At 39.9% G+C, this 14474-nt stretch overlaps 1 protein-coding gene across 2 annotated transcripts in view; it reads right to left on the reverse strand.

Moving 5' to 3' along the window:
• Positions 1-14474, reverse strand: part of LOC144643449 (vacuolar protein sorting-associated protein 51 homolog) — a 30874-nt gene that overhangs the window by 12752 nt on the left and 3648 nt on the right. The window contains exons 7-24 of one of the 2 annotated variants that reach the window (XM_078502705.1): positions 14384-14472; positions 14107-14195; positions 13662-13717; positions 13061-13164; positions 12817-12931; positions 12100-12200; positions 11715-11794; positions 10830-10963; positions 10486-10608; positions 9965-10057; positions 9529-9633; positions 8918-8965; positions 8373-8529; positions 8080-8146; positions 7396-7522; positions 7001-7113; positions 6543-6621; positions 5121-5645 (exon numbers count right to left, since the gene is read on the reverse strand). In XM_078502705.1, the coding sequence (XP_078358831.1) occupies positions 5616-5645; positions 6543-6621; positions 7001-7113; positions 7396-7522; positions 8080-8146; positions 8373-8529; positions 8918-8965; positions 9529-9633; positions 9965-10057; positions 10486-10608; positions 10830-10963; positions 11715-11794; positions 12100-12200; positions 12817-12931; positions 13061-13164; positions 13662-13717; positions 14107-14195; positions 14384-14472 (1710 nt within the window). In that variant the 3' untranslated portion in view covers positions 5121-5615. Of the gene's footprint in view, positions 1-5120; positions 5646-6542; positions 6622-7000; positions 7114-7395; positions 7523-8079; positions 8147-8372; positions 8530-8917; positions 8966-9528; positions 9634-9964; positions 10058-10485; positions 10609-10829; positions 10964-11714; positions 11795-12099; positions 12201-12816; positions 12932-13060; positions 13165-13661; positions 13718-14088; positions 14196-14383; positions 14473-14474 lie in introns of both variants that reach the window. The other variant, XM_078502704.1, reaches the window with a different exon arrangement.

The following is a 14474-nucleotide window of genomic DNA, read 5'->3' on the forward strand; positions in this document are numbered from 1 at the left end:
ACTTAGTGCTTGAGCCCCTTGGGCTCAGAAAAGCTATAAACGTTCTGTTTATGTCGGGGCCCCAGCCCCCTGCAACAAAAATACGAACATTTTTTATGGGAGTTTCTGGCGTTGCAGCCGGCGTTGCTACTTCTTTTATTGTTCACTCCTGAGTGGCTTTTTATTTATTAAAGCACTCTAGAGAGACCTTTGCTTGGCGGCTAGTTAGTTTTTTCACCCCCTTTTATGAGGCGGTGGGCTCTTTTTTTTGCCCCTTCTCTGCAAGAGCTTCGCTCTCGTGCTCCGCACCCATCCGATAGTGCCCATATGCCAAAGTGTTTATCCCATCTTCCTCTATCCATCGCTTTGAGTCAAATGGCGAAAGCGATTTTTTGTTTACCACTATAGAATGCATCTCGTGGGCATAGCTCCTTAGCATGTGCATTTCGTGAAAGCTTTCCTTGTTTTGAAAAAGTGTATCTTTGTAGTCTTCATGATCTATCTTCTCTTGTGTCACACACTCTTTTACTCCCTTTGCCTTTTTTATATTTTTTTTGTCTTCTGTCAGTATTGAATACATTTTTGGCCTCAAACAAACACACTCTGAAATTAGTTTTCCTGCGCATTCGTCTTTCATTTTTCCCAACACCTTTTGGGTAGTCGCATGTGTCGTACTTGTCAATGTCTTCGGCCATGTCCGCGTAAACGTCTTCTGTTTCTATCTCAAGCAAAAGGCTGTCTGTGTCTGTGTATAAAAGCTCGCAACGCTCTCCATATTTTTTTTTCAGATGGTTGTAAAAGAAGTCATACATGCATAGCTTGCTTACGTCAAGGATAGTCATGCCTGTGTAAACCGGTTTATTAAGAAAAAGCTTACTTTTTCTCATGTCTATTCCAACTAGGTCGTTTGAAAACATTACATGCCTTGAATACAATGGGTTTGCAACTAATTTCCTTATTTTATTTGTTTCGTCGCTTCGCGCTATTCTTATGTCTACACGATTTCTCAAGTTTTCCATTGTTTTTCCAAAAACCGAGTTGTTCATATCCTTGGGTAAGTTCTTTTCACAGTCGTTCTTTGCTTTTTTTCTAAATTCTGTGTTCATCCGGATGTAGGGTTCCATCCAGCATTCCTGTTCAAACTCTAAGACCCTGTGCACTTTTTTGAGTTTCATTCCCTGTTTTAAATAAAACTGCAAGTTTCGGTAATGCAAGACATAATTGCTTTTGTTTTCAAGAGTTAAAACAAGCTTTTTAGTGTTTGGCGGGTTCAAGCCAAGATTTTTTATTATTTTCTTTTGGTAAGGTGAAAACATTTCTTTGTTTATTTTCTTTTTCTCTGGCGCCAATGGATAACTGGTGTGGGCAATATGCAGCTCTTTCGGATATTCTAAGTCCACCTCTAAAATCCATCCAGATTTTGCAAACTCTTTTTTTGTCATTATTTCTTTTTCTGTTGGCATAACCTTTCTCCATCTGAAACCACTTTTCGGAAGCGGCTTGCTCATTGCCCATCCGTAAAGGTTATTCGCATCAAGGTAAGTTATGTATTTTTTTGGCTGACTCGGGTCAAATCCCTCAACATATGGGTTGTTAGCCTTTGCGTATCTCTTGCTTACCATCGAAATCCCGCCCCTTATTCCCCTTTCGATAAAGAGATGCATTTCATAGTCTGTGAGTAACTCAAGCTCTACTCCTGTCTTTTTCAAGTGCGTCCCAAGAAAGGCCTGGCAACGTGTAATAATGGGCGGGATCCAACTCGTACTTCTCAAGACTGTTTTTTCGAAAGTTTTCAAAAACGTCGGCTAATAGAGTCACGTCTGTTTGTACATACAAATTGTGGTAGTCCCCAAGATTTCGGCAGCCAAAGGTTTTCCACACTTTTTGCGCGTGCGCATAATCTTCATCTGTTATGTGCTCGTCAGAGAGTTTGCTGTAAAACTTTTCTTTTTCTGGCAAACTTGTTTCTTTAAATCTTTTCCATGAGTCCATGTATTCGTAAGGATAGATTCCCTTTTTGCAAAGAAGTTCAAAACATTCTTCGCTTTCTTCAGATCCCGAAAAATCCTTTGTTATATTTAATAACTCCTTCGGTACCGCCCCTACAAGTTTTTCAAGCTTTCCTTTTAGAAAGTTCAAGCTGTCAATAAACCTTAAACCCCCAAGTGAAAATGTGATGTATTTTTCCATGTTGTTTGCGACACACTTTACCTCTTTCTTTGACTCTTTTGAAATTTTTGACATTTTCTGCATTAAATGGTGAGCATCATAGCCCCTCAAGTTGTGAAATACAACTGCTATTTGGTCAGTTTTTGGTTTTATTCTCAACTTCAAGTTGCACTCGTTGTGCGCGGCTCCTCGGAACTTTCCTGTTATGTGACAGTGGTCCTTTACTACATCCCTGTAGTTAGGGTGAATAAGCGGCTTGTGGCAAGCTAAACAATTTTTTTGGTTTTTTGCGGCTATTTTGTGTGTTTCTTTTTCCAACTTTTTTAGCTCATAGTGATACTCGGTATCCAGGCTTTGCGCTGTTTTTTACTTTTTGTAAAAACAATTTTTGTGTAGCTGCCCAAAGTAATTAAGCTCCTCATTATTTCCCATCCATACCGGTAACGAGTCCAAAAAGTTTTGTTTTTTCAACGGTTTTTCACAAATGTGGCAGTTTTTGGCGTTTTTTAAGTTTACCCAGTCTTCCCATTTCATCTTTAGCGGTTTTGGCGTTGACAATTCATTCCTTATTTTTTCCTCTTCGATTAAAAGCCTTTTTAGGAACACTTCAACTGCGTTTTCGCCTCTGTAAACCACGGGTTTTTCGTGTTTACCGTCACTCCTTACAACTGTGTAAGCAAATCCGCACGCCTCGTGCTGTTCTGTCTTTTCTGTGTAGCTTTTTGGCTCTAAGTCTTCCAGATCTTCACCAAGATCTTTTCTCTTCTGGCGGTCCTCGGGCGTTTCGCGTTTACATCCTTGCATCTTTATTAACAATGCCTCAAAGTCGGCGTAAATTACAAAAGGCGCTTTCATTTGTTTTTGATAGTTTTTAAAATAAAGGGTGTTTTTCCCCTCTTCCGGCATTTCTATTCTTGTTGGCCTGCCGTTAACTCCATTGCAATATTTTTCGTGGTTTTCGAGCAAGTCTGCTCTTGTGAAACATGTCAAGCACAACATGCAAAAGTGATTTTTATGTTGATGTTTATTTTGATCATGTAACAAAGCGCTTACTCTTTTTATAAAACAGTAGTGCTGGATTAATCCTGACTCAATCAACATAAGACAAATACGGGGAATGCCTTTTTCTTTTTTGCTTATTCTGAGCGGAATCACACGGTCGTCTTCCCAGCCAAACACGTTTATCGCAAGGTTGCTGTTTTGCGCCTCAAGCTTGTCAATTTGTTTTACTGGCGTTGGAAAATCGATTCCATTGTAGTTAATTCCGTCGTCAACTGGGTATCTACTTGTTCTTTGCGGATTTTTCCCATCTCTTGGCGGAAATAATGCAGCTCTCAAAGCCCATTTCAAACATTGGTTATCCCTGTTTTGCACGTTAATAACTGCTTTCTTGTTTGCCAATTTTGGGGGCAAAGGCAAATAAGTTCCACCTCGCAACGGCTGGTAACGCGCAACATTAATGTACGCCGTTTCTATTCTTTCAATAACCCACCCCGAGCCTCTCTCTGACCAAGCCTCAATTTCTCCCTTTGCTTTTTCAATAAATTTGTCAAACTCTGGCTTTATTTGGTCTTTGTTGTCTTTTGTAAAAATTTGCGGTTCTCTTTCTCTAAAATAGTGGTGCATGTGTTGCGTTACTCTGTTTCTTTTTATCGAAAATTTTACTTCAAGTCCAAAGCTTGTTTTTAAGCTTTTTAAGTCATCAATTTCGCTTACTAAAAGATCATAAAACTTTTTCTTGTTTTTTCTTGCAAAAATGTAAAGATCTTTGTTGTTTGTGTCAGTTTCGGGTATGTCCATTTTCCATACTCTAAGCCATTCGTTAAAATCGGTGTGGGCGAGTGAAAAAGACAAATTTCTTTGCGGGTTTCTTTGAAATTCACGAAGGTTTTCTTCCATCATTGCTTGCAAAGCTTCTGACGAGTATCTTGCGGCGGCCATCTTTTGCATATACTAAGAAAAAATATTTGTTCAATTGAAATTTCTTCCTAGCACACCAATGACCGCTCTGTATTTTGTGCGTAAAATGTATATTAAACATCTTTTTTAAAAACCTTGGTGTGTAAGGGTTAAAAAAGGCCTCTTGCGACCCCAACACATATGGGGAAGCCGGTTGTGGACACTAATTGTGAAAAGTAGCGAGGCGAGGCTGGCGAGCCAGGCGAGCCAGGCGAGTCCGAGCGAGTTTTCACAATTAGTGCCACAACCGGCTTCCCCATATGTGTGAGCTTATTTTCATTTAAATTTGAATATTTCTGCAGCTCAGAGTAATCACAAAATATTTGTCATAAACAATCGTGCCCTTTTTCAAAACGCATTGTTCTCACCATAAAAGCGTGGAATATAATTACCATAATTACATCTCTCCTTGGCAAAATGATCGTATTTAGGTCGGGACATCTTCGGAAATCTCAAAGTTTGGACTTTTCCGACAATTTTGTGGCAGAGAATACAGCGCGGATACAGAACTTCATTACTTGCCACTGCAGATAGGTAAACTATGAATACTGTAGTGTGTCATAACAAAGGCGGAATTTTAAAAGAGCGCTTTTAGAAAGAGGTAGAAGACATTAAATTCAAATTTGCGCACTTAAACCACCATAACTTGCTGGCAAACTTTAAATTAAAAAATCCGCTTCTGTTATGACACTCTTGAGGTATTGACTGATTAGCTTTTGACAAGAACACAGTGTGCTGTCTCCTACTCCGCAAACTCTGCCACAAAAGCATGTTTTTCCCAATTTGGCACTAACGAGGCTATAACATCGCCGTTAAATGCAATCTTTCAAATTAAAGATGACATTCACAATCTTTCGTCATTTCTTTATGTCTCTGTAAAATTTGAGCTTAATCGCACCCATAACAGCTGAGAAATAAGCGTTTTTTAAAGATGCAGGTCAAGCAAAATTTCCCTTCATGAATTTATTCATGCATTTGGTATCCCCCGCGACCTTAACTCTCTCTTAACGCACACCTCCATAAGGTGGACACCTCTGTAAGACGGACACCTGGTGTTGGACCCGTCCCTACCGTTTTTCAGTCATTTTACTTTAACTATACTCCCTTTAAGATGGACACCTCTCTAAGACCGAGCTGGAGCCGGTTTCGACGGTTTCCGTCTTAGAGAGAGTTGACTGTATAGTGGCGAATCAAACTCAAGATGGCCACTCCAAGATCGAACATGGCAGTTTGACAACCGAATTGCTTAAAATAAAGGGGCTATTCACATTCCTTTTAGAATGTTTTGGTGGGCCAGGCGATGTTTTGACACCTGCAGACCCGCCGAAACAAAACAAAAACTGCTTATTTTTGTGAAAGTGGATCGTTATCCAAATTTCTTGTCTACCCCTGTGTGACACAGTCTTGGTAACTTCAAACGCGTACGAACACATTCTTCTCATTGTTCCATTGACGCAAGTTTTAATTTAATAAACGCCAGCATTTTCATTCATCCTGTCCCTGTCTTCTCAGCCTCTTTCGCAGATCACTTCAATGACCTGTAAAGTTAAATAACGAAGATCACTATTCTACTCACGTTTTCAGCCAATAACCAACGACAGTGAACAAGGAGCCAGGGGCAATTTTAATGCTCGGTAAAGTAACAGTAGCAGTAGTCAATTTCTCCCTTCCCTCTTATTTTTCGTAACAATTTAGTGAGGAAGTGGCGAATGCCAAATATAAAACAAAGCTGACGAAAATCATTCTCTAACTGATTACATGGCGAATTTAGCCCCTGGCTGCCGGGCTGGAATTTTGTTGCTAATACATGGCGAATTTCAGCCCGGGTTGAACACTTTTAAAACTGTGGCCGCCATTTTCTTTCGTTGAAAACCACCACTGCGCATCCGTAAGCTCACTTTCAGCCCGGGCTGAAATTGAAAACGCGATAACATAAGGTTTTTCAGCCCGTTTGCCCGGGCTGAGATTTCCAGCCCGTTTTCAAAACCGGGCTGGAACTTTCAGCCCGGGCTGTAATTCGGCCCGGGATGAAACTATCTTCATGTAATCGGAAATGTCTTTTTAAGAAGTTTTCTTCTGGAAGCCGAGCTGAAATCTCAGCCCGGAAAACGGGGCTGAAATTCGCCATGTAATCAGGCCCTAAGACCTATTCAATACATTGGATGGTCATCACAAAGCTAACGTGACATAAATGAGAAACCCTGTTCAAAGACGACCAGCCATATTTTATCCTGCAGAACATTTCCTTATTTTGTCATAACTCTCTGCTTTGATTGGTTAACAATTCCGTATCGCTATTACACCGTAACCACTACAATATCGCGAAGGTCCTAAGGAGGGGCGTGGAACAGTTAAAGGAAATAGATTTCTGCATATGCCTCGTGATGGAATGACACAAAAGTCACAAAATCAAGTGAACATTTATCTGTACTTACACTGGGTTCCATTAGTTCTGGTGACAGGCATCTGTTGACAGTACTATTGACGACCTCTTCCAACATAAAGTGAACCAAACTTGGGAGAAAAATAGATGACAATTAACGAAACAAGCAACAAAATTTTGGGGGGTCAGATAGGCACCCTGAGTGGGAGGCGCCATGGCTGTACTCCGTATATGTGTGCTGTACTCCGTATATCGTGGCCAGGGTCTACGTTGTGTTCTTGGGCAAGACACTTTTATACTTTAATAGTGCCTCTCTCCACCCAGGAGAATTGTTGAGAATAGGGATAGCCTGCGATAGTGCTACCCAAATCAGAGTCGGGTTCCGGCGTATTGAGTCACTACATTCCGAAAAGACTCGATGGCTTAGACCATTCCGTTGGATACGAGACGCTTATTGGATCAAAACAATGCTAACCCAACTAGTTAGTGTGAAAGGAAAAGCTTCCTTACTTCTCATCTGAAACGAATCTCCATAAGTACATCTGTAGGTAGTGTGTGTCCACTTGGATCTGTTGTAAACCGTATTTTCCAAACGTCCGAAGTCGTACACACTCTAGGAGAGTCTAGAAAAAAACAAAGACCTCTTCATTAAATACAAAGAACTATTAAAAACAAAAGGAATCTGTGTTTTGCTCGTAAAACCAAAGTAAAAACAACACTACAATGTAGTCAAAGCGGTATTTAAACGATTTTTTTTTCATTTTCCCCTTTATGCGTTGACTATGTCAAACTGTTAGTTTACGTTAGCGGTTGGCGGTAAAAAAAAATCGTTTTTAATCAAACCCCTGGTTATCTAAGAAACCAGGATTTGTGTTAATCTTTGTATGTTCCCATATCTGGCATACCTTTAATCCTATTTTGACAATCCCCGTTAACATGGACACCTTGGAAAATTCCACTGAGCTGAAGATCTCAATTCTTTCCGAGAACAACTTCTGAATGTTGCTTAGTAGACTAGAATCAAACGCCGTGCTGATGGGAAAAAGCACAAGGGATCAGATGGTTAATTCAGCGAGTTATCAATACCTAGTTTCTCTTTACGATATATAATACATTGTCAAACAGACAGGTGAGGAGAATGTAGAAAATCATTAATTGGGAGGTATTTCTTGACTAATAAAGTATATGACTGAATCATTATATGATGCACATCAAATTCTCAGAACATTAAAGAAAAGGACGGCACTAAGTAAGGAAAATTAGCTACAATTCCGAGTAAACGTTGGAAACCTTTTCGCCTTTCACACAACACTAGAGATAAGTACGCGTCACATCAAGAGATGAACACAGCACTGGTCTAGGGATAGGCAACATTGGCGTTCCTAAGTAGCGACTCTGTATAGCCGTAAATTTGGCTCGTTGCGCAATCTCTCCGCGCATGAGAGAGAAAAATTGCGTGATGAGATGGCGTGATTTGTTTTTGATCATTGCGTGATCTTTCCCATGTCACGCCAGACATTCTCATATCAAGAAGGCCATGAAAAAAGTACGTCTTTGGAAAAACAAAGATCGTTCATTTTCCGACTTACCTGGCAGTATAACTCCACTGGTTCCGGCTTGGTTTGGATGGATATGTATACGTAAACTTACTGGAGTCTGAAACAGAAAAACACAGAATCCTACTCTTAGCTAGTATATACTGGTTGTGAAGACTTTATAATCCTGGCTGCGCCATACTGGCCCGCTAGTTTTCAATTGCCTAAAAAAATCGGAAATTCTTCGAGAGCTTCCAAGGAGATTTGCCACTGGAAAACCTACACTTGTTCCTCCGACTAAATACATGTCCTTCGCTAACAGCAGACAATCAGTTTTGCTCACAAACCTGAGCTGTGAGCTTTGCGTACTCCCTCCTCGTACAACTGACCAACTTGTGTATCAATGGCTGTCACGTCTTCAACGATTCGCTTCATTACGGCGCGGACATTGCGAGGTTCAATGGTGTTGAGCCAGTCACGTGTTTCCACGCTCTTACGGATCATCTGAGTGGAGGAACATAACAAACCAAGTGAAACTTTGCTGGACGAATACCCTTTACTTAACCGGATACCGTAAAATTCCGCTTATAAGCCCTGCGCTTATAAAACTTCGTAAGCGGTTTTGTGTGGGCTTATAAATGGGAGGGTCTATATCCAGGGGGGTATATTCGGAAGTATTTCTTGTCTACAGGTAGATGGGCCTATAACCGGGGGGACAATATAAGCGGAATTATAATGTATGCAATTAGACCATATAAACCCTGCAGGAGAGGGCACATACGGCACTGTGCAGCAATAGACGTGCACTGCTTAAGGGCAAACACTCGAAAACGTTAGCAATTTTAATCTAAGGCATCAAAGTGTGTTTAAACAAGTTACATCTAACACATACCTGGGAGATGGTCAGACCTTGCATCCGTACATAATGATTCAACAAACTCTGTTGAAAAGAACAAGCAAAAAAATTTCAATATGAGGTTGTCAAAAGAATAACAAAACCTCTGCCAGCAGCGGACAATTAAAATAAAATGCAAGAAATTGAGTTTTCGAACGGAAAACTGTAACAGTAAACGATGAAGTGCCAAAAAGAGTTCAGTTATTGTGTAAGGCTTTAATAGGGATTGGATGATCAATGCGCAGAAAATGCTGATAGTTGAGCAACGCCATTGCGTGCAATGCTGCTAATAATGGACACAGAAGTGGACATGGCCTGTGCACAGGCGTTAGAAGGCTTCTCGCGGGGAAGGCATGGACATAAAGTGCATTTTGGCATTGCAAGTAGCATTGCATACGACGTTGCACTGTGTGACCGGTCTTTTAATCCTGAATAATATACAAACTTTATCAAATACCCGCTAAGGTAAAGTCATGAAACGTACAGCAGGGTACAGACACATAGGAAGCTACTCCTTAACAGCTTGCGTGGCTTAAATCCACAACCTCTGTATGTAAAGCCACATCTTGAAAGGAAATGGTTACAGTAGCACACACACTTGTACTGACCTGCGCAATGTGTCTGGCTTCAGTGGCGAGATCTGAGACCGACGTTGTGAGACTTCCTCGTCCCAGCTCCTCGTCGACCGGAAATTGCTCGTCAGTAAGACTCAACTGGGTGGAAATGAAAAAAGGTTTGTTAGCTGTATCGCCTCGAGAATCACGAAAATAAAACCCACCAAGAATCCCTGAATGAGATGATTCTCTACACTTTATTTTTCTTGCTTAAACTCAATTATCACTTGTAAGAATGTGTTGGCTGAATTGACGTGGTCGCAGTGTATCTAATTTCTCTTGTCTTACGTTTGACGTTGGTGATTGTAGAAGATTTACAACAATCCCCTATGGCATAAGATATGCATTTATTCTTTTCTTAGTTTTGTCAGTCGTGACAAGAAATACTTGGGTTTTAACTACCGTAATCTTCTCAGTAGTACGTACATACCACATAAGAAATGGTTGATTCTTGAAAATCAAGACATAATCTTGATAACAAGAGAATGAGTGCTGGGGGAGCCGTTCCAACATCACAAAACTCCTGAGAAAGAAAACAGAAAATTTATCATTCTTTTAACGAGCCAAAAGCTTCAATACAGGTCACAAAACAACTCTGAACACAGTTTACAGGAATGAAAAAGTCACTGAGCGGCTATGATGAAGCCAGATGGAAGCAAGTCGTGGGTGAAATTGGTTGTATTTGGCGGCACAGAAGATAGTAATAAACAAGAAAATTATTTTCGAAATAAACTCGCATACCACTCGTAATGTCAATGTGATAGAGTAGGTTTCGATTGAGTTCTTTACTACGCTCTGTGATTGGATTAAAAACTCGCGCCACTTACTCAATCAATCAGATGCACAAACCAAAACCAAACTATCGTTTTCCCGCGCTTGGCGCCAATTATGTGTATCTGCTTCGAGTCTTATTGGTTCACACAGTCTCGTTATCATTCACCTGAAACTGACCTTAGCCGATTGCAGCACGTGACGTATAAACTCCACTACCAGGCCCTCTCGGACATCATCGGAACAGAAAGGTCCCCGGAAGTACGGTTTGACGGCAAATGTGATGTCAGATCCAATGAAGGTCTGAAAAAGAGTCGTGAAAGATATTTCCATTTAATGTGGTTCATTCTCTACCTTATCAACATCGTCTGTAACTTTAACATCATTTAGCGAGCGAATCTGTCTTGATATGGTTGATATTTATGCCACACCCATGTAAAAAGGGATATGCCTGCCTTCGCTTGCTTCGCTTTTGGGTTGTACGTAAATGGGCGCAGATGTACTACATGAATAACAGTACCAACCTTGAGGCTGCTCAGAATTAGCTTCAGCTGATTGGTGAGAGAATTGGTCATGGTAGACAACAGATCGGACAGGGAAGGTGGCTTCTCGTTTCCTGACGGAGTTGCGAGGGACTGTCTGATATCTGTTAAACATACTAAATATACAGGAAAATCGCTTAGTTTATTTAAAAGCCATGTTATGAATGCATCTTTGCTGAAAAATAGGTTAAGGTCAAGTTGGATGACACAAACATACTGGACAAAGAACAAATTTGCTTAAGACATGGTAATGTTTCCGCGTACTTCGCAGAAAGTAGAGCCGTTGCAGCTACTAGTCCAGCAACTACGGTTTGTCCGTTGCATGGAGCACAATGTTTCATGCAGCTTGTGTCACCTTCTTGAAGAAAGTTCCGAGACAAATTGTACACCAGACTGCACTGCATAACAAGCCTCCAGTGATGGACGTAAAAGTTGATGTGGGCCAGCTGCACTGAAAACTTCATTAGGAGTAGCTAGACATGATGAAAAAAAAGTCCCGGTTGTCCTTTCATGAAAATGTCTTGCAACGCAAAGCAGTTTTTAGAGTTTATTTCAGTAAGCTTACCACGTTACATAATGCAACTATCTGTAAATACGCCGAGAAAATGATAGTATCATACTGAAACTTATGGGTATTTTGCCCGCTATAAACCGCAAGACGGCTTGGAGTATCGACTGGAGTAACCCAATTCAATTTCTAGTCAGTGAATACGCCTTAGCTAATCATTGCCCAGTTCAATAAAGACTGTCAGTAACCACTCTTTGATTGGTGTACGGCCTGAAGGTGAGGTGAGAAGGTTATCCTTTGCACTGAATTTCCTGCCCTGATCTTAGTCTGTGAAAGAATATTGAGTGGAGACCACTTACCAGCAAAGTGCTGTCGAAGATTTTTAGCGTAAGCCTTCACTCTGTTATGGGCGGACCGGGCCACAATGTTTGCTCCCGAGCTAAAAAAGAATAATTATGTTAATCAAAAAAAAAGGGGGAAAGAAAACCAATGTAAGGTCTGATAATTTAAGAAAGAATGTCTTGAACAAGAATAACTTCTCTAAAGGTGATTTATACAAAACGTTTGATAAACATTGCAGACAACTTTATTAAATGCCGACCTTTTACCGAAGGCTTAATGGATAGTGAGTGCTCTAGGGGTGCTATTAAATCTAAATTTGAATCTGATAAAATGTTCTCACCACCAGACAAGATTTGGCCCCTATCAAACTTCCACATCAGGTAGTAAACGGATGCAACTTACCGTCCTACACCAATCTCTGGGAGAAGTTTCTGAACTGCCTGGAGTCTGCGGTGAAATCGATCCAAAGCTCTCACCAAAAGAACGTTATCACCGGTATCAGACTAAAAGGGGCAACGAAACATTACTGTGAATGCTAGCCTCATACTCTTTTTTAGGAACAAAATTTTGTACTCTTTCTGGACACAAAGAATTTCCAAACTTCATTTGCAGGATCCTGTTTCGTTTTTGGTATTTTGGAAGAATTTCCCTAACTCCGGTGATTTGATTTCATAATATTTTTCACATGACTCAAGTTTGAGTGGTGAGTTTTCAGAGTTCTAGGATTTTGAAAGACCTGTTCAAATCCTTTAATACCTTATTGTTTAATACTTATTTTTGCGGGAATTTAATTTCGGGAAAATGGAGCAGGCATATTTCGTAGGACTAAATTGTCGCCATTTGGCCCAAAAATACGTTAAAAAAATTAAAAATACAATAAAAAAACGTTAGAAATAAATTTTCGCGGGTCTTAAATTTCGCAGTTTTTTCGCAAAAATCGCGGAAACTAAGTCCCGCGAGGTACCTGTTACTAGTATTACTTTTGTGCGGCTCTCACTACATGAAAAGAACATCTAGGTGAACTGAAAAATTATCTTCTTATGTTGCAGTGTATTTGCAGGCTATGGTGTAAACATCAGTAACAATGCCCTATGACGAAAGCAATAACTAGCCGACTACCTCTAGCTCGATCCTGGCTTCTGTGAGTTTGAAGTATTCACTCATTAAGGATAGAATAAAAGTGGAGAGTTTCTCAGTCACTATCTTGTACAGTTCTTGTTGATCTTGGCCATGCCTGTGTGAAGATAAAGAGTGAAGGAATCATTAGTAAAAAAAAGCAAATCTTAGTCAAGCTTCTGGGGCTTAAACTGATAGCACTCAACTTCAGTTAAGCCCAGAAGAAACATTCAAATATCATTCTTACTCTGCCATCTGTCTTTGAATGAACTGCTCTTTGTAGGATGCAATCACCAGGCAGATTGTACTGAGAAAACCATTACAGCCACAGTCAATAAACTCCAGCAAGTCCTGTGCACATAGCAATATAGGTGTTAAAAGTCACAAGACAACTAATGGAGCATGCCATGCTCAGTACAAGCTAATAGAGGAACTAACCAAGTCTAGTCCAGGATCAGGATAATTGGCAAGCGCCTTTTATAATGTACATTAGGATATGTTATGTACTACTGAGGGACTTTTATGGTCAAGTGTATTTTGTAACATGTGTGCACTCTGGCTTTTCTTTTTAAGATGGTGGGATGAACAATAACTGTTCAATTATTAATAACAGAAACTACTGAGATAATCTCCTCTACAATTATGACATTGTTTTGTACAGTCATGTAAGATTGCCAGAAGACAATTTTTTCACAGGAAACAAACTGAATTGTCAATTGAAAACTAGCTTGTCCAATGGGCTAGTATGTTAATCATTATTTTACTATTTTAACCAATCCTTAAAACTAGTGGAACACTATTTAGTATTGGACACTGATTAAGTACACACTGTGTGACTGTCAACTCACCATTGGCCTCCATGGTTTTGCCTCTTCATCTTGTTCTTGAGCTTTTTCTTCTTCCTCTGTTTACAGAAAAAGTTTGTCAAAACTTATGTATTGCTTAGGAGAGCTTTTTAATAGTGTTATAATAATATTAAATTCTTAGACATGTAAAGCCCTAGGACACTAAACGTATCACTCTAAGGCCAGCCTGGTTCAGTCAATTTTAGCAAAAACAACAACATCATATACTGAACTTTAGTTGGTTACTCCAGTGATATCATGAAAACAGAGGAGATCTCTTACAAATGAAAGGTATTTTCTGTCAGCAGCTTTTGTCCAATACTAACACATCCACAGTGATAACATATCTTTGCAAATAACCATATTTATGATATTAATATCTGAATTCCTGGAGAGCAAATTGAGGGCATAATGATCATACATCCAGAACAGTAGTTGATTATGTCACCTTCTGAAGCAACTGGTGTATCTCCTGATAACTTTAATTCTACTTGTGCCTTGAGTGCCTTTAGATTTTCATCCAGTCTCTCTTGAGCACTAAAGGTGTAATGAATAAAAATTATATTTTGAATGACAGTAAGGGCCAAATTTAGTACCTTGTCGCATGCAACAAGGTAACGACTAAATATCAGGCTAACAGTTTAGTAAAACTGACTATGTTATAGTTTTGGTTCGTGATTTTGCATTCTTGAGTGTATGTATTGCAATCATTCTGTAAATCTTACTGGGCTAAAAATTCATCACACAGTTCATCGGCAGGTTCCTTTAGTTGAAGCAGTAGATCTACACACTCTGCCAACTGTTTGGGTGTTGACT

This window comes from Oculina patagonica, chromosome 2 (assembly GCF_052425735.1).
Source record: "Oculina patagonica isolate OP01 chromosome 2, crgOcupat, whole genome shotgun sequence".
Classification (NCBI taxonomy): domain Eukaryota; kingdom Metazoa; phylum Cnidaria; class Anthozoa; order Scleractinia; family Oculinidae; genus Oculina; species Oculina patagonica.